The following is a 25,966-nucleotide window of genomic DNA, read 5'->3' as shown; positions in this document are numbered from 1 at the left end:
AACGTGTCTTTCAAAGTGGTGGTGTTTTCGTGGTTTTTCGATTATATCTCTTGTGGGACTGAAAATTGAAAAAAAATGGTTGATATAAATGTTGCAGATCATTTGCGTTCAATGCGGCCAGACACATCGAGGGATCTCGTCAGGGTAGAGAGGGACTACCTTCCATAGCTCGGACAGTCTCGATACTTTCTGTCACAGACTTTCTGTGGGCTCTCTCCCATTCTCGTATTTGTGGCCCTGGTCTATGGACCCGTGTTCTCAAATCTATCGAATTTTCTGTATTTCTACTGATTTTGCGATATTTTTCTAGAATTTTGGGGAAATCGGGAGAATCTTCTGAATTTTTATTGATTTCACACATTACATATTGGAGCCTTTTTCGCTATGGATTATATCATCTCATCCAGTTATGTGATACTTATTGCAGTCGGTTGGATTTTCCCGTAAAAGCATGTGTTCCTTCTTAAGGATTCGTTCAATTTATTTGTAGCCCCTTATTATTCAAGGAGTGCTCGGTTGTTTCTTTTCTGTAACGAATAGGTCTTGGTAGAAATAAGTTTGTTTATGTTATGGTATGTGTCGCTTCATGTGGATTTTCTCTTATTTTTTTGTACCCGATGACCAAATTTAATTTTTGATGCAGGAACGTTTTTACCAACAATATATTCGGTTTGTTACATTAATAATATTATAAAATGTCATATACTTACTTATACAATATTTGAACACTAATTCCGATGAGGCGATGAAACATGAAGTTGAAATTAGCAGTTTCCATAGAAATAAATTTTATTTATACCACGGGACTTTTTCGCCATCCGTATAAGACTACCAGAATGTGGGGTGTTGCTGGAACACTTGAACGATAAGTAGAAGTCACGAATATTACAATAGTTTCCTCAGATGGCAGCCCTTAAAGAACGTCTTTTTTCAATTTCACCAGGATGCGAATTGTAGCCAATGGCGAGACTGTTCGAGAAATTTTTTCAGGTGGAAATTCATAGAAGAGTTAATTGTACCTCGAAAAGTTAATAACATGAATGAATATTTGTCCTTCAATGAAAAACAAAATTTTACTTTTTTTTCCGTTTGACGAATAAAAAATTTCTGAGTGAATTATAATGAAAACCCCATATAAATTAGTGGTTTCTGACGAAAGATATTCATTACCTCTTTTTGAACTGACCACTTAAACGGTGTAGACCCCTCTTAACTTCTACTAACCAACTCTTAATAGGCCTTCTACTGTGATAAGTATAAGTTTTGTGTAATTTAAAGTAAAGATACACTGAAGTAATACTTCTAAGAAGGGTTTCAAAATAAAATACCAATGTGTGAAATTTCGACATTTATTTCTTTTTGGACCACATGAAAGCGAACAAAGTTGTCCGCATTTAATACAGATAATTATAATAGCCAAGGGAATAGTATGAAACAGTTTGGATTCATGAAATTAATGTTTATTAACATCAAAATGCAGTAGATACTCGAAACAATATTAGCTTTGTTCGTGTTGCAATTATGAATAGGTTTTGAATCCGTGAGGATTTCAAATTCCCATCAATGTAAAAATAACAAGAATTTTTCAAAACCTGCAAACAGAATTTTTCGTTATTGATTATTCTTTCTGCATGGGTGGAAATATGAAATCCCAGATTATGAACCATGATTCAGAATTGATGCTTATGATATCCACAACTAAATGGCTCATGCGCTATTTTGATCGATGACATATGTGGCGAATCTCCTACCAATATAACAATTTCCCCCAAGGCACCAAGAATAATTCTATGTTTGCAATGTTTGCATGGTTGTTTTGATTGAATGTTCTGAATTGTTTGGTTATTTTTGTATTGTGAGAAAGAAGAAATTCCCACTGATTTCAGAACTAGTTCAAAATTGCTAGCGAATAAAGCTGCTATATTTCGCTTTATATTTATTTCATGAAGTCTTTTCTTGTGCTTAATGGTTTCAGCCACCAAATATAACAATTATATGTTAGTTTGTGGTTATTTTGGTAGGGAAATATGCACCATATACACTAACCTCATTAAAGAGGATTGCTTGTCTGCGAAACACACGAGTATTCTGCTTCATATCTTCTGGGTGATGCTGTTTTGCGGAGAAAACAAAGATGAATAAGGTAGTGCAAAATTCCAGCAAGAGCACTTGAAGCTGCAAATATTTGGAATGTTCTCCTTGGACCTATGTACCGGTAAAGAATGCCACCTGTGAGGCTACCCAGTGCATATCCTTGAAATATAATGATCATATAGTGTTGATTCATATAAATGCGGTTTAATAAAAACTGCTGAAACACTTCACATATGTCTGCATAAGTAAGGCATACATGGGGCAAGTGTAGTTCATCGTTGACACATAGGTAAGAAAATGTTTTGCTGATATTCTTTTATATATCCATCTGTTATAATAGCAAACAATCGATTTTCGCCAAGGTGTATAGAAATAATTCTTTTTAGGAAACTTTTTTTCAGGAGTGCATTAATAATTGTAAAATTAAAAGAAAATCGAATATATGCCATTCTTTGAGTTTCTCGAATTAAGTATTTGCATGTTAAATATAAATTTTTGAAATCAATGACCGTTACCTCCTCTAAAAAACCAGGAGTTTTTCCCAATGAGAAGCCTCGAGTAAAATTTTCTATCGAGCTATCTTAACACATGGGAAGCGCAGGTCCAAGACCAACTAAAGCTGAACCAGCGATCCGCTTAGCTTTCCAAGCGTCACAGGAGCCAAGCTATTGCAGTTTTCCTGGTTTCTCCTATTTTTTTTTAGAGTATGTATAGGTATGAGTAGACTTTGACATCAGATAGGGAATTCATTTTATTGCGAACTGCACAGACAAGAGCGTATCAGACATTTGAAAACGAGTCATTTTCGCACCTTAGTTTCTTTCCATTTTCACCGATTTTATCGCTTCTTTTTTGAGGTAACGAAATATAAAGGTTGCGTGATGGTCATAGATAGTTTTATGGATTTAGTTCAAAGCATATTTTTTGACGGATTCATAGTTGTTTTTTTTTTAATCGGCTACACTAAATACTTGTATTTTTCCAATTCGATGAGTTGCAATTACAGAAAAAATTATGGACATCTATCGATATGATAGATTTTCCGACTAAATAATTTAAAAGTAAATCGATTCAGGAGGGTTAGACCTAAATACGGGAAGAACCATTAATAAACGGAGTGTACAGAAAGTAAGTTTATCAATAAGGCAGTTCGACGTCTGCGGTTCTCTCCCAGAAAGCGCCCAATGACAAAGAATTCCAAAGTCTGGAGGACCTTCTTAGTATAAAAGTGGGGTCGTGTCGAGTTGTTTCACATGTCCGATCCTCGACTGTATACTCAGGTACATATGCATCGGAGTTGTAAATTTCGGAGAACACTTCTTACCTAAACCGTCGTCTAATCCAGCTGCTATACCTTGCATGGTTGCAGAGGTACCAGAAGGTGCGATATCATTAGCATAAGCAACAATAGTGAGATATGTTAGAGCATATGAGGGTCCTTGAAGGAAAAACTCTACGCCAACAATGATCCAAGGGGATGATACCATTGAAATAACAGCAAGGCGTAGAGCATAACAAAGAAAACAGACGCTGAAGCATGTCACATGTCCAAGTTTCTTCAAAATGTTATCTGAAATACAATTTTATAGTATACAGTCCCTGGCCAGTTTATTAGACGCACTGAGGATTTTTTTCATATTTACTGGTATTGCTCGAGAAAAAAGCAGAATATTTGAATTTCATTTCCACAGAATGTTAGTTTCATCTACGACTCTCATTAAATTGTTCTATTTGGCATTTATTTTTGATGTTGTAGTATTAGTACTTAAGTATGAATCAGTACTATGTCTTCCAGTGGACTTCTTGCATTCTGCAGGTTCGGACGTTATTTCGATAACCCACATATGAAATCATTACCTTCGAATACAGCAAACCGAACAATCCTGCATTGATAGTATGAAGCACTCATAGCTACACAGGGTGGCTCAGCAAAATATTAGAATTTCATGTTTAATCATCAATAAATCAATATTTTTTATTGAATATGATATATTATATGTGAAAACCATTTACAGATGAAGTATATGTAACATATACGTTCAATTTAATAATTCAATATTGAGATTTTGCATCGAATCAATGCGTCTAATAATATGGCCAGGGACTGTATATTAAAAAAATGTGTCTAAGGAATATCACCTCCTATAAAGAAAAACAAGATTTCTCCTCCCAAACTTTCTGCAGCTATAATACTTCCTTCTAGCACTTTCACATTCTTCAAGTCATACTGTTCAGATATATCTTCTACATACCTGAAATGGATGACTCATTGAATATTTGTTATTTTTCTCAAAACTTAGAATTAATGATAACAAGAAAGGAGAGAATAAAAAAATGAAAAAGTTTTAAAAAGCTTCCAAACTGTGATGTTACAAACATTCCTCTGAAATACTAATATTTTTCTTACCATAGAAGGAAGTAGGTGAGAAATCCATCAGCAGCCCCAGCTATTATTGTGAAAATCAAAAAGATGCAAACCACTTTATACTTCATCAAGTGTCTCAGTTCCTTCCAAATATTTTCAGGAGCAGGAATAATTGGCAACTGAAATATATTCAGTAATCTACAAAAAGAAGTGAAGCAACAGGTTCAACTCATATGGTACAACAAAATTTGGAATAATAATAATAAATAATAATAATTTTAGAGTACTTTCCATTCTTATGAAAAATTCTTATTCTGGTTTTTGTATGAAAATGAAAGTTATTTGTAGTTGTTTGTGTTTCTGGTACTTTTTAAAACTAAGTTATAATGAATATGAGAAGCTATTTCAGTTTGATTTCCAACCAAAAATATCTCTAAAATCAAATTTCGTTTTTATTTGTCACAATAAGTTAAGTAAAAACTTGATTCTTAATAATCGTCAGTATTAAGAGGAGTCTATATTGTTTCAGTGGCCCGTTCAAAAAGCGAAAAGGTATATCGTATATCTTATGTCAGAAATTTATATGAGGTTTTCATTATAATTCAATGTAATTACTAAATTTTTTTATTCGTCAAACGGACAAAACAATTGAAAAATTTTTTCATTGAAGAACACATGTTCATTCATGTTAATCACTTTCCGAGGTGAAATTGATTTTTCAATGAAATTCTACATAAAAAAAATTCTCGAAAAGTCTTGCCGGTGGCTACAATTCGAAACCTACTGAAATTGAAAAAAGACGTTCGTAAATTGCTGCCATCGACGAAAGTGGAAACTATTGGACTATTCCTAACTTCTACTTATCGTTCAAGTGTTCCGGCAACACCCCATATATTGGTAGTCTTTCCCCCATTACGGCTCAAACGGATGACTAGAAAATCTCGTTGTATAAAATGTTTCTAGGTCAATTTCGGCAGGATTGTGCGGATCAATTCTCACGGTTTTTGAGTCATTCAAATTTGAAGAAAAAAATTGTTGTAGGCACGCTACGGTTCGCAATTTTGAATCTATCCATGTGAAATTTTGCACGCTGATGCTTATTTGAAGCCAAGTGATTTTGGTTAGGTTAGGCTAAGATGTCTAAAACTCTGGTGTATTCACTGATTCGATTTTGTTTTTAATTTCGTGGGGATATGGGATCAGTTTCGTTTTTCCCACTGTAGGTAGCGCTGTTAGAATTTGATATTTGAATATTTTCCTGCAACTTACGAATATGTTGGTGAGTGAAATTGTATTGAGTTTCGAGAAAGGGTATAGAACATTCATTTATTCAACATGTCGTTCAGTAAGTTCAGTTTTCTGTATAGACAATCAAGAACTACACCTAAGAATTCGGTGTTGTTGGAATTTGAGGCAGAACCAAATCAGATGAACCAACATTCGGGACCGATATAGCTATAAGTTTTATGGCAACTTCAGCAATATTTCAAAGAAACTGTATTGGAAATACGTAATGTGAATTGTGAGCATGTATTGAGAATCAGAAATACATAAATCTATTCGAGTATGTTCTTCAAATATTCTTCCTGAGTAGGTATAGTGAAAATTCCCTTTCCGTCCACTAAATATATTGGATATTTGACCAATCAACTGTGTTTTGTTAAAATCATATTGAATCACCCCCCTCACGAATTCAAGTTTTCAAACGGAAATTATCTTGAAGAAAAACAGTAAATACTCCTTCGAACCCTTATTCGATAGTGTTGAAGTATTGACAGATTTGTTTTTACAACGAAAATTAAACTGTAAATCACAAATATTCCTTAACAGCTGACAAAATGGGCCAGTTCATATTTTGAACTTGTTGATCGAAATTCGATATCAACGCAAAACAAAATAAAACGAGAGAGTATCATTGGACTTCCTTTGGTAGAACAAGAATAGAACGAAGCACATGACATGGTGGCGCCGCCACGAAACTGATCCCATATCCGCGATTTGCTGAAATGTTGATGCTTGCAAAAAGTGACAAGTGCACACACCAGTGTCTTAGACATCTTAGGTTAGGCTGATTGATTTTGGCATTGAACTCTAAAAGAACTGGAACGGCATCTCGATGCAGGCAAACTGAGGAAGACTGAAAAGGAAGATGTAGAGCAATCTATCTCTCTGTGCTCTGTCAATTGGTTTATAACCATGATATAAGAATACATATGTTCTTAGCTTTGTTTTGGTTCGCACTTGAGGCGGTTCTGAATCGGTTCAAAGTAGTGGAGCAGCAATGGTGTGGGAATCTACACGCATGCTACGCGCGAGCTTACGCTGAATAAATAAATATGCGACTGTTTTGAACCGTTCTGGAACCATCCTAAAAGCGAACCAAAACAGGCCTATTATATCATGGTTTATAACGATGTAAACAAAAACAACCCGGGGCGTTCAAATGAGACGGCTGCTGCGTCCGACGTCTGATGCGGTTATTCGATTGGGTACCGAACCATTAGACAGAGACGGGTTGCTCTACATCTTCCGTCTCAGTTGGACACACTTTTCGTCGTATTTCGGTACCTAAGAGGCCCTTTCAGTTCTTTTAGAAGTTCAATGGATTTTGGTTAGAATCGATCTAGCAGCCGTCTTCCAATATTTTTTTAAATGTCGGTCCCTTTTATTAATCGTCAGGTATGTGAATTTTTCTAACGAATTTTATTTCAGGTTCTGAAAGAGGAAATGTTTTTTCAGCGAAAAAATGGCGATGCTCATATAGACAGATTTCGTTCATTTAGATTGACTCACATTGCGCCACAGTTTTTGAAAGTGCCGTGCTTCTGGCGTTTTAAATCCTATGCGTAAAAGCCAGTGTGTTAAATCTACAATCTATCAATCTTTTGATCCACTTAAGAGGTAGATCTACTTTTCACCGTCTTTCATTAAAATGTTCCAATAATATGTTTACTCTAAGCAATTCCACTACCAAGTTCATACTTAAAAAAAAAGGTGATAATTTAATGTCTGGGCTTTACAGAGTTCTTTTTTTAGATGAAAGCTTCGCCTGAGTGCCAATGGACAACAACCAACAATATACCAAAATCAAAAAATAGAGTAGACCTGCCTATTATTCTTTTGTTCTAGCAGTAAAGCAAAAAATATTCTCAGAAATTTTAGATGTGCTGTAAGCTCAATCATACCCATGTTCATGGAGAAGCATTTTCCCAAGACCAACTCCAACTTCTTTGTAGAAAGGAGTGTTTAATAGATTGTATTATGTTTTTTTATTCAGAGATATTTCCAGTAGGAGTTTATAGTGAACAATATGTCTTTTCAAAGGATAATAGCAAACCCATGAATTGATCAATATCATGAATTGTTGGAGAACATAACTTACATCTAACTTCACACATGAGAACAGGTCGAGTGTAGCAAAAATCAGCATAATACACACAGCTGGTCCATAACCTTCCATATTTATCAAAAAATTGTCCATAGCATAACCTGACAGGAGAGCTGTTAATCCATAGCCGATTGAGCCCCATATTCTTTGCTTTCCATAGTCATATTGGTCACCTTCAAGATATATTGATATTTTTCTTAAGGATTTTTCAATCTACTTACCAATAACATCGAAGCAAACTGCATCACTTATGGAATTTACAACATTAAAAGCAATGGTTCCAACAGAGAGCAGAATGATGAAAAACCAAAAAGATGCAGTCTTCAACAAAACCTCATTAGGAATTTCGATGGATTCCTTGCATCGAAATGTACATGGAAGTTCTCCAATTTGATTTTCATCTGTTGTATCACATAAAGATGCATTTGATGTAGTATAAGTATTTAAGTAAAGCTGATACTTTTCCATTTTTGTCAAGCATTCTGAAGTACAATCTACATCAATGAAATCAGTGCTGCTTGTATTCTGCTGAAGATAAACCAAACAATAATTCTAATTCTATTAGTATGATATTTAACGTAAAAAAATTAGAAATTTTTTACATTACCACTACATTATCACACCTATAGATGACATCCTCAATATTAACATTATAAATATTGTAAGTCCTTAGAGGTATAAAAATTATGCATCCATAACAAACTGCCATTATGAGTATAAGACCCATAAATATTGTCTTCCTGCAATTTCTATGTACATCCACTATTATCCCAAACAAAGGTTTAGCCAAGAGATAGATAAAGGGAAGTATACCAGTTACCATTCCCATAACAACTGAAGAAATACCCAACTCTTTTCCAAATACTTGGAGTTGTGGTAGAATAGGACCAAGTGCTGAAAGTAAACATACATGAATAAAAGATATTTCAATCGATTCTCGAAAATATACCAGCCATGAAAAAGAAAAAATGAGCTTTAATAGGTATCAATTTCTTTTCAACCATTGTGATATGATAATAAAAAAATATCAAATAACTTAGCAACACTTGTGGAAGAACTAGCGAGCAATGGGTATTCAAGGGGAATTCACCCAATGATTCATGTAATACGTCTCTATCATGATATCAGTTACTCTCTCGGTGAATTCTGCATAGTTATCAAAAAATTAATCATAATGAGACAAATCTCTGACTTATTTATATACTTCCTTTATTAATAAATAAATAACAATGTTGCTCATGCTCATTCATTTTATCAACGGATGTCAAAATAAAAAATAACATATAAGAAAAACTTAGGTTAACTCTCTTGATGACAAATATATTTCTATGGAAGGCACAGACAGACTTCTTCTTTGCGGCTACACGCTCTCGCGAAACCAGCACACCGACAATAAGGCCACTTTACTGAAAAGTTTTTCAACAAAATAATGTTGAAAAATGAGAGAGAAATGGAGAAAAAGCTCCAAGAACTGTTCGGTAAATTGAACTTAGAACTAGGAAGAACTGCCTCAAGATAAGATAGACTGGAACATGAACGGGATCAGCACTTAAAATTCTAGATAGGAGAAATAATATTAGATGAAAAACCTGTTTATTATAGCCCTGCAAGAAAATACAATCAAACCAAACAGACCGTTGACTTGACTCTCATGAGACATACATTCAGAGATCTGAAACATGATTTCAAAGGAAGATCTGACGTGTTGCAAATTGAAATAGTGACGATTGTCGCTGAAATAAATCGGCAAAGAGCATTTCAGGCGTAAATTTTTGTCAATAATCTATGCGCTAACCACCTGGTTGACAAGGTTGGACAGGAAAGTCAATAAAAATCCTAACGGATAGTCAAGCTACCATCAAATCTCTTGCAGCTGACAAATTCAATTCTGTACAGGTACTCGAATGCATGTCTAATCTCTCAAAATTAGGTCTGGACTTTATTCATAAAGGGCACATTGCAGGGTCAGAGCTCACTTACACAAACTCAGTATCGTCAAGTATCGTCAATGAAACACTCTGCCTAGAGCAGGACGAAACTATCCTCTGTGACTGCACGGCGGCAGACAGGGTCAGACTTAGAATCTTTGGGTCTCTTAAGCTGAATCTAGAGGAAGTCAAGAACCATTTCCCCTCTGACAGCATCTCTTTCTTTAGTAAGATGACACTGGAGGGAAAAGTTTAGCTCTCTGAACTTGTTTGTGTGGCACAATAGACCGCGGTGGCAGGTCTGATGGGTCCGACCAACACGCCCAACAATCTGTAATCCACCGAGCTTTCACAAATCAAAAGTGATTAGTCATCACAGTACAGGCATTCATGGACACTATCTGATACATGGATAGAGTCATTCGGGGCAACTGTGCGCACTTTTGCCTTTCAAGCCATACCTTGTTTCAAATGTTGAAGCTAGGAAAATTCAAACATATTCATAAGATAGAGAATTTTCTAATCTATAAGAAGACATCAAAAAGCAAACAAACAAAAACGTTTTCTTTCCGCAAAAAAGAATTTAATAGAGAAAGTCGGAGTGCGTTCACATGCCCCGTATTGCGGGTAAGTGTGCGCACCCTCACGGGGTAAGTGAACGCAGTGCTTAGTGAACCACACAATCAAAACAAATCACAAAATAATGTCATCAAAATGTAACAATATTAGAGAAATGCTGTTTGTTGTCAATACAGAAGCGCCTTTTTACAAGCACTGCATTATTGTTCGTGCCACAATTCTTGGTGAACACAACACTTGATACATTCCCCTGTTGGTGGCTCTTCATATTTTTCTGAACAAATAGGACAATATTGATCGAGTCTTAACCAAGAAAATCAACAATGTCATAGTTTATTCCTCACTGAACTAATACCCATATAATGAATCTATGCGCACACTTACCCGCGCACACTTTGCCCAGTAAGCCAAAATTTGAATTGACGTTCTTATAGAGTTGAGCAGCTAAGAGAACCTAAAATTTTTTATTATATATTTAGATTAATACGAGCATGATTGAATAATATATTGTTTAACACTGAGGGACTCGGAACTTGGACCTGGCAGAATGTGCAGAGATGCTAAAAATTAACAAGAAAACTAGTGAATTTGATTGATTGCAAATAAAAAGTTAAAGAAACGTGGCACGGCGCACTCCTATGAAAAACTAATATGGCGATTCTGCGCCCTTGCTTCACCCAAATGAACCCCTCTTTCATACATTGCATAGTCGAGATATACGCACTGCGCACACTTACCCACTCCGCTCAGTTACCCCGAATGACTCTATATTGGAAGAAGAAACAACTTTTTAGATCTATAATATATTATATTATAACAAACCCGAAAATATAAGAAGGCGTTGAAGGACCAAGAAATCATTCTATTGTCAATCCCGACTCTATAATAATTATAGACTGTCGTGAAATGCTCCAGATTGAACCTCATTCATAATGTAATAGTAAATTAAATTCCTTTTAGCTTCACAAATTTTATTTCATTTATGCTTGATGCGTTTCGGTTATCAAACTATCATCATAGGCCAAAACTGTAAGTTTATATAACGACTACACCGCGCCAGAAATGTTTCCGCTACGCCCTTCGAGCCGAAGAACTAAAGCGCAATTTGGTCTCTTAATATTTTATATAGAGGACTAGTAAGTCCATAAAATCTACCCTTATTGGTAGCTCTAGCTTTATTGGTAAATTTACCAATAAATAATAAATAAAGGTTAGCTTCGGCGGTACTGATATCGCAACCATTAATTTTTTGTTAATATTTTTTTCATATCAATTTCCTTACTGGCTAATACTTTTTTCGTTTTTCTTCTCAAGAAATGCGCACAGCGGGCTATATACAGCAAAAGGCGCAGTGGCGGGCCGGCCACAGTGCTTTGCTGTGTTTCCTTATGATTACATCAGTAGTGTGAATTTGTGAATAAATTGTATGGAACATGTCTACCACCCATTGATAACAAATGAGCAAAATTGAGCTCTAAAGGAATAAGTGGGGAACAATATATGCATGCTATATATCTAACTATAACTCGTTCATATTCAATTATTAATCTTTGAAGAATTATATGATGTTATATCTTAAAATTTTAAAATGCCTTTAGCTGATTTGGTAGAAGTGCATAAAGGGGCATAAGGTTCTTTGTGGGACTCCTATTAGGATCTCTTTTTCCGAAGAGAGAATTTTTTCCCCATTTTCACATAAAATGACTGATTGTTTACGATTTTTCAAGTAGCTTTCAATTAGTTTGAAGGGCAATCCTCTGATTCCACATACCTCCAGCTTTTCCAGAAGTATATTGTGGTCACAGAATTTTTCCTAAAGGAACCTATCAGCCAGGAACACATAGGTGAAATCTTATAGAAACGAAGAGCAAATGCTATTTTCATTGAACTCCAATTTAAATTAAACGCCCATGAATGGAACTCGTTTCAATTTTAGCTTCATTCAAAGTGTAACGCTAAACAAAACGACAGATAATTTCAAATAAAATGAGGGGTTTTTTCTCAGTATTTTTTAACACATACCTACCTTATATGAACGCCACTGCTTTTGAACAATTCCATTGCAAAGTATTCCTTGACGCACATTTCTCACAAAATTAGTATTTTTTCACAATACATGTTCACTTAAGATGAATGTCATTCCTAGGACACTCTTACTGTTAGCCCAACGAATAATTTTTAATAAGTAGTGGGTAAGTATATTTTGAAGACTGAATAATGAACTTTTGCGAACCATTTTGAGCGTTTTCTTTTTCGGAATCGATTAAGAAGAACAGTACGAAGCATCTATAGAAAGAATGATTCTTCTGTTCTCGTTTATTATTTATCCATTGAAAACGAAATCACTCCAAACGGCAACTGCAACTAACATTATTGTAGCATTTGAAAATAATCGAAACAGCAAATTTTGTGCATTCAATTTATTTCAACAAACAAATAGCATTACCAGGGAAACCGTTATGATAAATCATAATTTTTAGAAAATCAGTAAATATCTCTGCAACGTCCTCTGCTGTCGGCGGCCTGTCCTTCTGGACAGTTAGAATGTGCAGAAATTATGCGCCTTCCTTCCATCTTGGGGTTATTCTCACTATCATCTGTAAAATCAATCTGAGTGTTAAAGAAATTTCAAATTCAAAGGACAACAGTTATTGTATATAATAACTGTTGTTGATCAGATGGACTCAAAATATTGATATTTTTATTTTGAGTTAGGAAAATACACATGATATGATCATATTTCGTGAATAAACTATAGAGAATACATTATGAAGTATATGTCACATGAAATAATTGCATGAAGATGCACAAAACTTCCGCCGATATAATCTATCTATATTAATAAAAGAGGATTTATGGTTTACTTCAAAATGCTTTATTGTTCAAACGATCGCACCAAATTGGACAATTCTTTTTTTGTTGTGTTTATTATTGTTAGGGCAAGGTTTATATAACAAAATATTCCCAAAAAAAATTGTACAGAACAGAAAAAAAGGCATTCCTTTTTCTTACGACCAATCGAGCAATCACGATGAGTTAGTTATTATTATCTACCCTAGAAATAATTTAAATGGCAAAACTAGGTTTGCCGGGTCAGCTAATTATTTATAATTTTTAACAATTAAACTGATAGGCTTCAATGTTTTTTGATGACATCTGTCGATCTGTCTGTTATGGGTGTGTTCATAAACTTACTCCGAGAGTAGAGTATGAGTTAAGGTTTATGCAATTTTGATTTGCTTGTCCTTATTTGTGTTCCAAATTCATTCCGCATAGAATTTCTCAAATTTATATAAATTCTTGTTCATTCAATATTTTACTGAATATGAAGTATAAAATATTCTTACCATTCGCCATGGCGAATCCCATGAAAGAAACTAAAATAACAGCAAAGAAAGCAATAACGGCGGTGAACTTCATTTCGATAGTTTCGTGAATGAACCTTTGCTGAATACGAATATATTTCTAAGCTGATTAGCTAGCTGACTTTGTTGTTTCCGTTTTTTGTTAAGATATTTATAGGGAAAAATCCAGGAGTGAGATAACTTGAGCAATTTTTCATTATAATTCCGCGAATTTTATGATAGGAATGTTTTCATATCAATAATGAGAAAATTCAAATGGGAATTTCAATGAGTTTTGTTATAATTTGCAATGGAAAACTGAAAATAGTAGAACCGAAATGGAAATTTTAATGGCCTCTCAAAGTAGACAATATATATGCACATAGATATTACTTCAGTTCATTGAACTGGAATTTATGATTTTGAAAATTATGTACAAATGAACTAGGGCATAAAATGTGAACATGGGCTCCGACTAAGAATCTCATGTTTTGTCAGTTTCATTTAGAATATGACTCTCGAACAATGAATTTTCACATCAAACATATTTTTTTTTTAAAGCGTGCTCGTTCAACCTCTTTTTTGCACGCATTCCAAGTTGCAAAGAGTCACTTTTCCAAACGATGTCTGCTATTTCAGGGAAAGAAATACCAGGAGTTTTTCCCGCACACAACTGTTAAAAAGTTATGGTCCATTTACACGGGTATATTATCTCTTCTCTTTTTATTCGAGAAATGGTATGCTATACTCGCATGCGATAGAGGATCTGAAATAGTTGAGTAGTAGTTGACGATGCTGAATCGGGATTAACTCGAGCGTCGTGGAGACCTAATGGATTTTGACGATTAGAAGGTAAAAAGCGGTGGAGAAAGCATCTGCAGGTTTCGAAAGATGAAGAAAAAAATCGTTAGGCCAAAAAAAGAATGCAGTCGTACTTATAATAACGAAGTTGTTTTTTTTTTCACCCTTAGTACAAGAGATAAAAAAAAGTTAAATATGGTATCGTATTTCCAATGAAAAAGTACCTTTTTGACTAAAAAGGTAAAAACGAAGAAGTACCAGAAACAGCCAAAGTCAAGCAATTTGGTATACGCTGTACAGTACATTCATCGCCATATATGTCAAAAACTTTCAAACGTAGAAAAAATTACTTCGGACAAAATTTTCAGAAAATGTTATGCCCTACAACTTTGATAATGAATGCGAAAACAATTTGAAGCCCAGGAGAGGAGATAATTCAAAAAAACTGATTTTTTAACCTTTTATGGCCAATTTTTATTGTTTCGGTTTGCTGAAACTGTCAGATTATATTTTTTGTTATTTTTGAATCATTAGTTTCAAAATATAAGAAAAGAAGCCACAGCTCGAGAATGTACACGTGACTTTTTTTGCAAGTTTGGCGCCCTCAAACATTTCGTCACGCTTAAATTGTCAGATTAAGAGAATATATACTTTTCAACATGTAATTTACCATATATATCTTAAACTGACACGCTCGAGTATGTACAGGATGAGCAACAACTTTTGAACACAACGAGAGGAAAATGAATGTGCCATTCATGTCGTCATTTTTCCAGAAATTAATAATCCATCAACTGCATTCCTCTTTCTTCTTCTGTTTTTGAGTAATAGGCCAAAATTTATATTTGGGCGATTTCAACTTTGCTCATTATCCCCGTTTATGTTTGTGCTAAGATGATGAAAACATTGTTGAGACACATTTTTGATAGCAATCCAGTGGCGTACTATGATTTATTCCAACAGGTTTATTTGATGAGCTATAACATTAAGTTGTGTTTTTGTATGAAAACTGTAGTTTAAAATGACTTAGAAAGAATCGTCATTTTTTTACCTTTTCAAAAATATATCATACATCGCCCACAGTCTTTCTGATTCATTTTGAACTACCGTTTTCATAAGAAAAAACATATCTTTATATAGCTGAGCAAATATACCTGTTGGAAAAAATCATAGTACCCCACTGGATTGCTTAAAAAAAGTGTCTGATTAATATTTTCATCTCAACATCCTAGCACAAACAGAAACGAAGATAATGATCCAAGTTGAAATTTTAATTGGGCCCTATAACTCGAAAATAAAGGAAGATAGAGGAATGCAGTTGATGACATTATTAGTTTCTCGAAAAAAAAAAGAGCGTAATGTGCCATGCATTTTCCATTGGGTTGAAAAAGTTGTAGTTCAGGTACAATGATTTTTTTTTACTAGTCTTGACAGGCTGTCCTAGACAAATACCCCTATATTCAGGTCTAATTTTTGGTAGAGGTACATTACAGGGTCCAAGGTATGTCCCCTTATATTAATCTGACACGCTCGAGTAAATCCCGAATTTCCCTCTTGGGCTCCCCAACTAAAACTCGGAGTTGTCATTTTTGACAAATGTGAAATTAATTGAGAGAGTATAACACACGCCGATAATTAAATCAACCAGAGTTACGATCTAAATCGAACTAACAAACTACCATCACTCAAGGTATCAACAGAAATTTCATTTCGTCGACATGCAAAGAGTAGATACTGACCATGGTTTCGGTCTCATTTGACCTCGTCAGAGTAACATACTCCTTCGTCAACGAAACTGTAATGAATTGGTGTATTTATACATCATATCTGCCACTGATATCGAATAAAAAGAGCCGGCATTCTATAGTTTCGTTGATGAAGGACCAACATCTACTCTTTGTAGACGAAATGAAATTTCTGTTGATACTCTGAATGTGATACAGCGAATTTTGCGACAATTAATAATAGTTGTCCTCTGGGCAACTAATAAAAATTATGAACCCATCATCAGAAAATAGCGTTTCATGGCAGACAATCAAAAAAGAGAAACTTTCATCTCTTTCCCCTTAATTATTGGGAAATCATAAGTAATATTCAACATAATTCAATTGAGTTATTTTCGTATTCCTTCCTAATATTATTGTTCAAATCCATTCCGATCCCACGATTTGAACAATAATTCAACATAATATTCACACCAATCAGTAAAAACAAGGGAGAGCCTATCGAGTGGTCATCAAACGGAAATTGAAAAATCAGGTCAAAAAGTGAGGAACATAATCAACATAAGAGATCACACGAAAAAAAATCCACTCTCTCAATTTCATGTAGACTTGGAGTCGAGGGAAAACAACAAAAATATTTATAAGATGGAATTACTTTAAAACAGAAAAATCACAATAGTGCCAAGAAGAAAACGAGATATCATACAATGTACTAGATGTCAAGAATATGGCCACAGAAAAACCTATTGCAACAGTTCATTCATGTGCGTTGAATGCGGCAAACAACACGATTCGTCGAAAACATGCTCCGAACCAAAAACAACACCACCTTGTGCCTTATGTGAAGGTAGTCATCCTAGAATAAAACAAGGCTGCGTGTTAGCGCCTTTACTGTTCAATATTTTTGCCATAGCTGTCTCGATAATTTCTGACATGAGTATGCCTGTAAGAGGTGTTGGAATAAGATTCAGATTTGATGGAGGCGCTCTGAAGCGCCTCAGAGCAAAAACCCGTTCAAAGTTTATCACGGATCTTCAATATGCAGACGACTGCGTACTTATCCCTAGCAGCCCAGAGGATCTACAGATAATGCTAGACACCTATAAACATATATACGAAACTTTAGGCCTTAGACTCAATAGCGATAAAACCAAAATCCTGGTAAGTCCCCCAGAAAGCCTTCAAACACATATCAGAGGGGAGAATGAAACCCTAGAACAGGTCGAGCAGTTCAAATACTTGGTAAGCTTCATAAATACTAGGGCTAACCTAGACACGGAAATACACAACCGTATCAATTCGGCATCATGGGCATTCTGGAAGCTAAAGGACAGAGTGTTTCAAAATCACGACCTCAATGTGAAGACCAAGACAGCTGTTTACAAAGCAGTCGTCCTCCCAATGCTTCTTTACGGAAGCGAAAGCTAGACGCCCTACAGGCGACATATTAAACAGCTTGAACAAACGCAACAACGTCATCTGAGGCAGATAATGCACATCAGATGGTTCCACGAAGTTTCGAATGCAGAAGTCTTGCAACGCGCGAGTTGTACAACAATTGAGACTCAAGTAACGAGGACCCGACTCAGATGGAGCGGCCATATTCTGAGGATGCAAGGCACAAGACTCCCCAAAATAGCTCTGTATGGCGAATTCACAGAAGGAACCCGGAAACCAGGAAGCCAGTATAAGCGGTTTAAGGATACACTACATAAATCCATAAAATCAATTAATGCCAATAATAACTGGGAACAACTAGCGTTAGACAGGTCACAGTGGAGGTCTTTGGTACAAAGTTATAATGGAGACTCGAGAAGGATACATCGGCGGCCAGATCTGGTTGGTGACTATCTATGTCCGGAGTGTGGAAGGATCTGTAGGTCACGGTTGGGGCTCTTCAGTTACAGGAGGGCACACAGTCGCAATTAGCCCTAAGAAATTATAAGTCTGTTCTTTTTTTGTCTTTTTGTAGATTTATTCCCGGTAACGGGATACGGCAATGAATGAAGGTAGTTATCCTGCAAACTGCAAAGGTTGTCAAGTCTACAAACAACTTATACGAACCAAGAATCAAACTATTCGAAGGAGTGATAGACAAGAAAACATATCCGAATCCACTACCCCACACCCAAAATACAACCAGAACATCGGCGATATCCTACGCAGTTGTCCAATTAACATATATCCCAAAAATCGGAAACGCTTGAAAAAATTTACTAAGAATTTATTTACTATTTTCAACTCTTCCGCCAGCCCCACCACGCAAACTGTCAGATAGAGTATCTTAATCTAACACGCTCGAGTATGTACACCTGAAGATTATTTTCACATGTTTGAGAACCTGCAAATGCTTTCCCCACCGCTGAAAGTGCATTCATCATAGAATCTTTTTTTCTTTCTACCATTTGGGTAATCATCAAAATCGACTAGGTCTCCTACCAAACTCGAGTAAATCCCGATTTATCATCCTCGGCTCCTCAACTAAGAGAACTATACATATAACTATATAGTTCTCTATAACTATAGAACTATATGAGATTTTCATCAAGTATTGGGTACATCAATTAGATATTTTTAGAGAATTAAACATACCTACTGAGTTTTTACTTTGAGTTAATCGTATTACTGAAATAAGTAGATTCAACCTTTTTATAAACCTCGATTCAATCAAGATTCGTGTCTTTGACGTATGAAAATTAGAATGAATTTTGGTTAAATCTTCGATAAGAATCGCCTCAGATTGTCTGGATTCTCGTAATCTAACTCAATGAAAGGAATGCTTTTCGACTGAAAAAAGAATTATACGATTTGCACTAGGACGAGTCCTTAAACCACGACACGTGTTTAGCTATCACAATAGCATCTTCAGGTGCGTGTCGTGGTTTAACAATGTTAGCAACAAACATATACCAAATTCAAATTCAATTATGAATTTTCATTAAGTATCGAGCCCATTAACTCAATTGGCGTTTTTTTCACGACATTGGAATACATCATTACCGAATCTGCTAGAAACTTTTTTTGAAAGAGTATACGTCAATGTCATCAATCCTTACATATTTTCTTTTCGGGGACATGAAATGATTCAAGGAAAATATAGGTCCTTTCGTTTGCATAGAAAGTGTAGCACTTTTCTACACTCGGTGTAATTTACACTCGATTTTAGTATTCGTTTGCTGATTGGACTTACACTAGTGTAGTGTTGTGTGGTGTGAAATGGAAAATTTTATATTAATGACACGGACGTCACAGTAATCTACTTCAAAATGGATATGATTAAATTTAAAATTTGCGATAAGTTCATCACTTTACAAGAGGATGAAAAAGTAACACATCTGAAAAACGTAACCATATTTCGAATTCGAATTGTTAGTCTATGAGCGTGACAACCTAACGTCAGTGTTTTTTTTTCCATTGAACTCTAGAAGAGTTCAATTTTTTTTTTCATTCGTTGCGCAATTACACCGAAAATCAGCTGATTTAAAGTGCAGTGTAGATTACACTACACTGAGAAACAGACGAAAGGACCTTATTACGTTCAACTTCAGTCACAGAACATTATTAACCTTCAGGATTCCATAGGCTACTAGACGATGAATTAATTTGAAGGCACGGTACGTCTTGGAATTGTCATAAACACAATTGCGCTGCAAAAGTGTCAACAATAGACTGTGAAGATTCACCAGTAATACAAATTTTGTCCTTCTTGGAACTCACGAATTGAAAAAAACCCACAACTCACGACAATTCTCTATTGAGTTGTATAGTCTTCTTTTTCTCATAATTCCTCTCAGATTGCTGAAACGCTCAAAATGAAAATTTATAGATATCTATATACTAGGTACTGAGCACGTCAACGCGACAATACCTGTCAGAGGCTACATCTCGGAAGGTTAGGCGATTTCGAAAAAAAAATATGAAGTAACCCTACAAATTTTCATTCAGGAATCCAAATTTTTTCTCATTTAGGCTACTATCGAACACTCTGGTGTTACGATAGTTTTACCTACATTTGGATACATCTGAGATCTATTACTCTGGATCTAACGCACTGATAAAACATAATTTCCGAAATTTTAACGGCTTTTTAGGCGAAATATTCGGTTTTATTGAATGATGAATTCACAATATAACTCAACAATTTCGATTTTTTTTAATAATCAGTATTTTTCCATACATTCATTATATTCTCTAACGAAAACTTGTCCTGGGGAACAATTGGGTCTTATATCAAAAATATGCTTTCCTGTTTTTGAGGTTTTATTCATTCTTACTGGTTTGAAAGTTTGTTCAACATATTTCGGTGTTAATGTGGTTGGATTCAATTTAGAGGGGAAATTATTAGTAATAGGCGTATCTATAGTTGAAACCCTAGAAATATTCGAAGATATATTTTGGTTGATATTTGCGAAGTTAGATTTAGAAAAAAAAATTATTTTTTTGTCCAGGTTTTGTTGAAGACAGTTTGATTTCTTTTTCGGTCCAATTGAGGATCCAGTTGTACTCAGAATTGGGCTCTTTTCAGTCGATAGTTCAGTCGACAGTTCTCTTGAGAAATTGATAGATATCAACTTAGGTAGCACTGTCGTAAATGTTGGTTCTGTTGAGATATTTTCATGTTTTTGTTGTGTTTTATTGGCTGACATCACACCGTCTACAACTTTTATATTATGGACTTCAGTATTTTCCGTTACATTTTCCATCATTGATGCCGATCCAAGAAGATTCTGGAAAAGGGAATAAAAAATCAGCAACTCTAGTATCGAGATCATTTTAACACCGCAAAGTACGCTGTTTACTGTGAAACTGATGTTTGCTTGTGGATACATTATCTCTGTGACCTCGAACTCAAGTGTTGAATATGAATTCATTTTGGGAGTGACGCAATTTATTCATTTATCTGCGTTTAGATGAAGGAAAAAAGGAGAAATTCGAAAGTGATGTGAATTAGGTATAGGACAGCCAAACATGAATGAAATTTTTGACTGCTTACGAAGGAATATTCATAAACAATTTGAAATATTTTGTTTCATTATGTTCAATAAAAATTCCGAAAAACGAATCATGAAATTTGACGTCCTGGAACATTTTTAGAAGCATACACGAATATCTAGGAAGGCGTAGAAGGCCTCATAATATTTTAAAAATACTGTTCGCGCAATTCCGACTTCAAACTCGGAATATTATTTTATTCACGAAATATTTTCAAACATTTTTGTGTGTGCACTTTTGCAACGCCAAAATACGTATCTTTCAAAATCTACGAAATATTTTCGAAAAATGTTCACGCCAAAATACACCTTTGTTGCGATCTTTTACACTTTTCTACGTTGAAATGAATCATTTCCCGAAATACAGGTTGTTAATTTAAGAAATATTCATATTCATGTATCATACCTAGGTATAGGATTTATGATGAATTGATGAATATTTAAACAGAGGTGTTCCTTGATGTTATTGGAGTTTTCTTCTATGAGAGGTCGTAACAGCTATGGAGCTATGTATATGACAACCTTATACAGAGTGCTCTGTAACGACTAGTATAATTTTTTTATATTCCAGATGTTTTACAGAAAAACTTGCAGAAACTAGAGCAGTGGACAGTTTGTCCACTATATTTATAGAATAATGTATATGATACTCACTCAATAGTGATTATTTCACCTCTATGCTGACTTTGCCTTGGATATGTAATCCAAAATATATATCTATATAGGTACCTATATATTTTTTAAGAGCTATTTTTTGTAAGATATGAAATAATAAAAATGCATTCGTAAATAACGAAGTTGCTTTTTTTTTCATTCTTTGTAGAAAAGATTTAAAAAAAATGAATATAGTGTCGTATTCCCAGTGAAAACGTGCCTGCGAAGAAAGTTTTGATCTCGATTGAAATTTATTCTGGGAGGATTCTGCATCTCTTCATAAACTTTTTAGGGTTTTCACTCCCAATCTCTGAAACAAAATCAATTAAAATTGAAATCAACGATTTGCTCCTGCGTAAATTCTTGCACTAATTTGTCAGGAGCAAATTAACTAGAAAAAATTGTTGCCTGACAATGAACTCAAAATAAATAACGTTGAAATTATAATTCTAAGTTGTAACGTTTCGGAGTCTATATCAGACTCCTTCATCAGACGGAAAATCTATTTTTGAAAATCTTCTGAATTGTGGCTTTTGTTTGACATTAATTATCAACACACAGAAACAAATCGTTGATTTCAATTTTAATTGATTTTGTTTCAGAGATTGGGAGTGAAAACCCTAAAAAGTTTATGAAAAGTTTTGATCGTTTTATATATTTTCGAAAATGAAGATATAGCACATTTCCGAAATCGACAAAACATTTTTTCACAAAAATCGAGTCCAGGACTCCTTTCAACGTTTTTACCTATCTAGTCTACACTTTTTCGAGTTTAAATTGAAGCTAATCAGAATCAAAATGACACTGGTCAAAATCAAATTGGCAACATCAATTTCAAACTGGCATTAGTCAAAATTGAAAATTGACAATGAACAAAATCAAATTGGCGATTCTGAATTTGAATTCTCCATTGGAATGAAAAAATTTTATTGAATGATACCTATATCCAGTAAAAACGTGATAGTTAATTAAAACCATTCGAGAATAACGAATTTTCTCAAAAAATTATATCTTGCCTATCCAAAGCAGAAGGAATGAATCTTTGGATATGATTGATGAATTTTGCAACAATTAACAACCGTTACCATGCCAATATTGTTATATGACAATATTCTCTAATCTCTGCAAATTCTGGATTTCACCATTTCGTTTCATCTACAAAACAGACAGGAAAGATAACCACAATTGAGCTTTTTTTCAATAATTTATCATGAAAAGGGACTAGGTACTTCAGACCCTCATTGTTTTTCAGAATCAACGTTTATTACTGTCTACTGTTGTTTGGATAATTATACACTTCATTTCGCAAACTATGCAAAGATTAGAGAGAGACTCTGAATACACTAAGTAATAATTTGATTTTGACCAATGTCATTTTGATTCTGATTAGAGCCAATTTGAACTTGAAAAGGTATAGAAGTACCAGAAACACCCAAAATTAAGCAGTTTGGGATACCCTGTACTTGTTAAATAACTCATCCTATGGTGAAAATCTTGTGATTTAGTTTCCCATTAATATTGCATATTTTGATAAATATCACATATCCTGCATTTTTAACCATCTTTTATGCTCATACTAAGTTATACAACTATCTATATTGTTATCGATATTATCATTGAGTTAATACTCAATGATGTTATGTACCTACGTCATAAAGTTTGTCTCAATATGAGTGAAAACATTTCATTGTTGGTTTAGGTCAGAAATTCTGGTTGTTAAAACCTTGAGTCGAGTGTTTCCCAGCTTCATAGACAAATATGGCGTAGTAGAATTAGAGCACGTGTGTGCATTTGACAATTTACCATTAATTAAATATTCATAGTCTTACATAGCTTACAGTCAATTAGTTCTTATCGCTCAGGGCGCGGAATTGTAGGAATTTGAGTAAAAAGTTTGGAAGATCTAATTTCGGTGGCTGACGATAAGAATATTCGAATATAATGAAAATCGATCGATAAAATTGTTTTGAATGTCAGCAATACATTTTCATCTATCAAACAATATAGCCCTCGATATAGCCTATATTGAATTAATTAACAAGGAAATAAACAAATTATCACATGAATTAAAAAACATCTTGCCTTCCAACTTATTACAAAGTTGGCACCTGACCATAGACACCCATGCAGATAAGATCTTTAAAAGAATAAAAATTAATAATCAAAAAAAACTCAAGAACCTAATAGAAATGCAAAAACCATTTACAAAACAAGAACTGAATAACTGTGTCAAAAACATGACCGACATTAAAATACCAAAAGATGTATTGAACATCATAAGTTTCGGTCCCAAATTTGCATATCCTCTGACTAAAACAGAGTTTGAACAGATGATCCCAACTATAATCAAGGATACTGAGTACATACTGCTGAGGTCAGACATAGAGTACACGGAACAAAACAAAATCCGAGCTAAACTAATCACGGCCATCAATAATCAGAAGCATTATAATGATAACAATAAAAATAAAATAATCCCAATCAATAGAGAATTGAAAAAAACCAGACAATTCTTGAAACAACACCCAGAAATAATAATTACCAACTCGGACAAGGATAAAACCAGCGTTATATTGACAACAACTATGTACAAAAACAACATGCATGACATCTTGAATGACCCTGCAACATATAGAAGACTAAATAACGATCCTACTCTGAAAACACAAAGATTAACTAACAACTTAATATCTCAGTTGCACATACAAGGACACATAAGTGAATACAAGTCCAAAAAACTGAAAAGGTACAATAGCATTCCAGCTAAAATCTACGCCCTGCCGAAGACACACAAAAAAGGTCCCTTAAGGTTCCGTCCGATCGTGTCAGCAATAGGATCTCCAACATATAACATCTCTAAATATATACATGACATCCTTGTACAAGTAGGCAGCACATTACCCTATAATCTGAAGAACAGCTGTGATGTCAGAGATCAAATAACACGAGTCAACATACCTGACAACTTTATATTGATGTCTCTAGATGTTGTGAGCCTCTTTCCATCAATTTGCAAAGATCTAATAATTGAAATAATTAACATAAAATGGAGTACAATAAAAGCGTATACAACCATTTCCTCAAAAAGTATGTTCCGACAACTTATAAAACATATTTTTGAGAATAGCTTCTTTCAATATGAGGGTGAACACTTCCAGCAGCTGGATGGATGCAGTATGGGAAGTCCAAGTAGTCCAAGCCTGGGTAATCTCATAATGGACTACATAGTGCACAAAGCCTTGGAAAACAAAGAGGACATCAGAATTGAATGGATCAGATACTATGTAGATGACACAGTCCTTATAGTTCACAAAGATGACATCCAAAAGACAATGGACTTGTTCAACTCCATTCATGCCAAAATTCAATTCACAATGGAGCTGGAAGAAAACAACAGTTTACCTTTTCTAGACCTGTTGCTGATAAGAGAGGATAATAAAGTCGTTACTGACCTATATATGAAACCTACCAGTTCCGGCAGAGTTCTGAATTTCCATTCCACTTGCCCGATGTCTCACAAGGTCTCTATCATTACCAGCGCAAAATACAGAATCCTTAAACTCAGTGACAAAAAATTCCACCATAATAATTTTAATAAAATCAAGAAATTACTGAAAATGAATAATTACCCAGAACAGCTCATTAACAAGATCTTTTACTCCAGCAATCAGATAAAGTACAAAGATGATGATGTCAAATATTATAAATTTCCTGCAGTGGGCACAGTTGACAAGAAAATACAAACAGCTTTGAAGGGACATAAAATAAAACTAGGCTTATATAACCAGAAGAATAACTACAATCAAATATACACAAAGCTAAAATCTAAAACAGATAACATGCAGGCACAAATCAGATGTAGTTTACAAAATATCCTGTAAGCAATGCCCTATAACATACACAGGTAACACAAGCCAATACTGCTACATGCGAGCGAAACAACACGCTAATAACATTAAAAACAATCAGTGGCGTAGCTTGCCTTAGAGGGGCCCTGTATCAAAATCTGTTGAGGGGCCCTAAGGAAGGGTGAAGTAAAAATAAAAGTGGCAAGAAATGTTCGATTAGTATCGAAATGATTATATGTGCTTATAATTG

At 34.6% G+C, this 25,966-nt stretch overlaps 2 protein-coding genes across 3 annotated transcripts; one reads left to right on the top strand and one right to left on the bottom strand.

The window, feature by feature from the left end:
- Positions 1-1,335: 1,335 nt before the first annotated feature.
- Positions 1,336-9,124, bottom strand: LOC123310001 (major facilitator superfamily domain-containing protein 6-like). Of its 2 annotated transcripts, none has more exons than XM_044893355.1 (8): positions 8,797-9,124; positions 8,455-8,741; positions 8,069-8,372; positions 7,842-8,020; positions 4,502-4,638; positions 4,234-4,346; positions 3,419-3,664; positions 1,336-2,253 (listed from the first exon to the last, which is right to left on the bottom strand). In XM_044893355.1, exons 1-8 carry the CDS (start codon positions 8,849-8,851, stop codon positions 2,051-2,053), a joined length of 1,524 nt encoding a protein of 507 aa, XP_044749290.1. In that variant the 5' UTR covers positions 8,852-9,124; the 3' UTR covers positions 1,336-2,050. The 2 variants fall into 2 exon arrangements, with proteins under 2 accessions (XP_044749290.1, XP_044749289.1); XM_044893354.1 differs by having other exon boundaries at positions 8,069-8,375; positions 8,797-9,123.
- A 15,344-nt stretch (positions 9,125-24,468) lies between these two features.
- On the top strand, positions 24,469-25,749 carry LOC123310370. The gene has a single exon (XM_044893836.1). The coding sequence runs from the start codon at positions 24,469-24,471 to the stop codon at positions 25,747-25,749; it is 1,281 nt and encodes a 426-aa protein (XP_044749771.1).
- The last annotated feature ends 217 nt before the right edge of the window (positions 25,750-25,966 follow it).

The sequence above is a fragment of the Coccinella septempunctata genome, chromosome 3 (assembly GCF_907165205.1).
Source record: "Coccinella septempunctata chromosome 3, icCocSept1.1, whole genome shotgun sequence".
Lineage (NCBI taxonomy): Eukaryota > Metazoa > Arthropoda > Insecta > Coleoptera > Coccinellidae > Coccinella > Coccinella septempunctata.
This window is presented reverse-complemented; position numbering and strand designations above follow the sequence as displayed.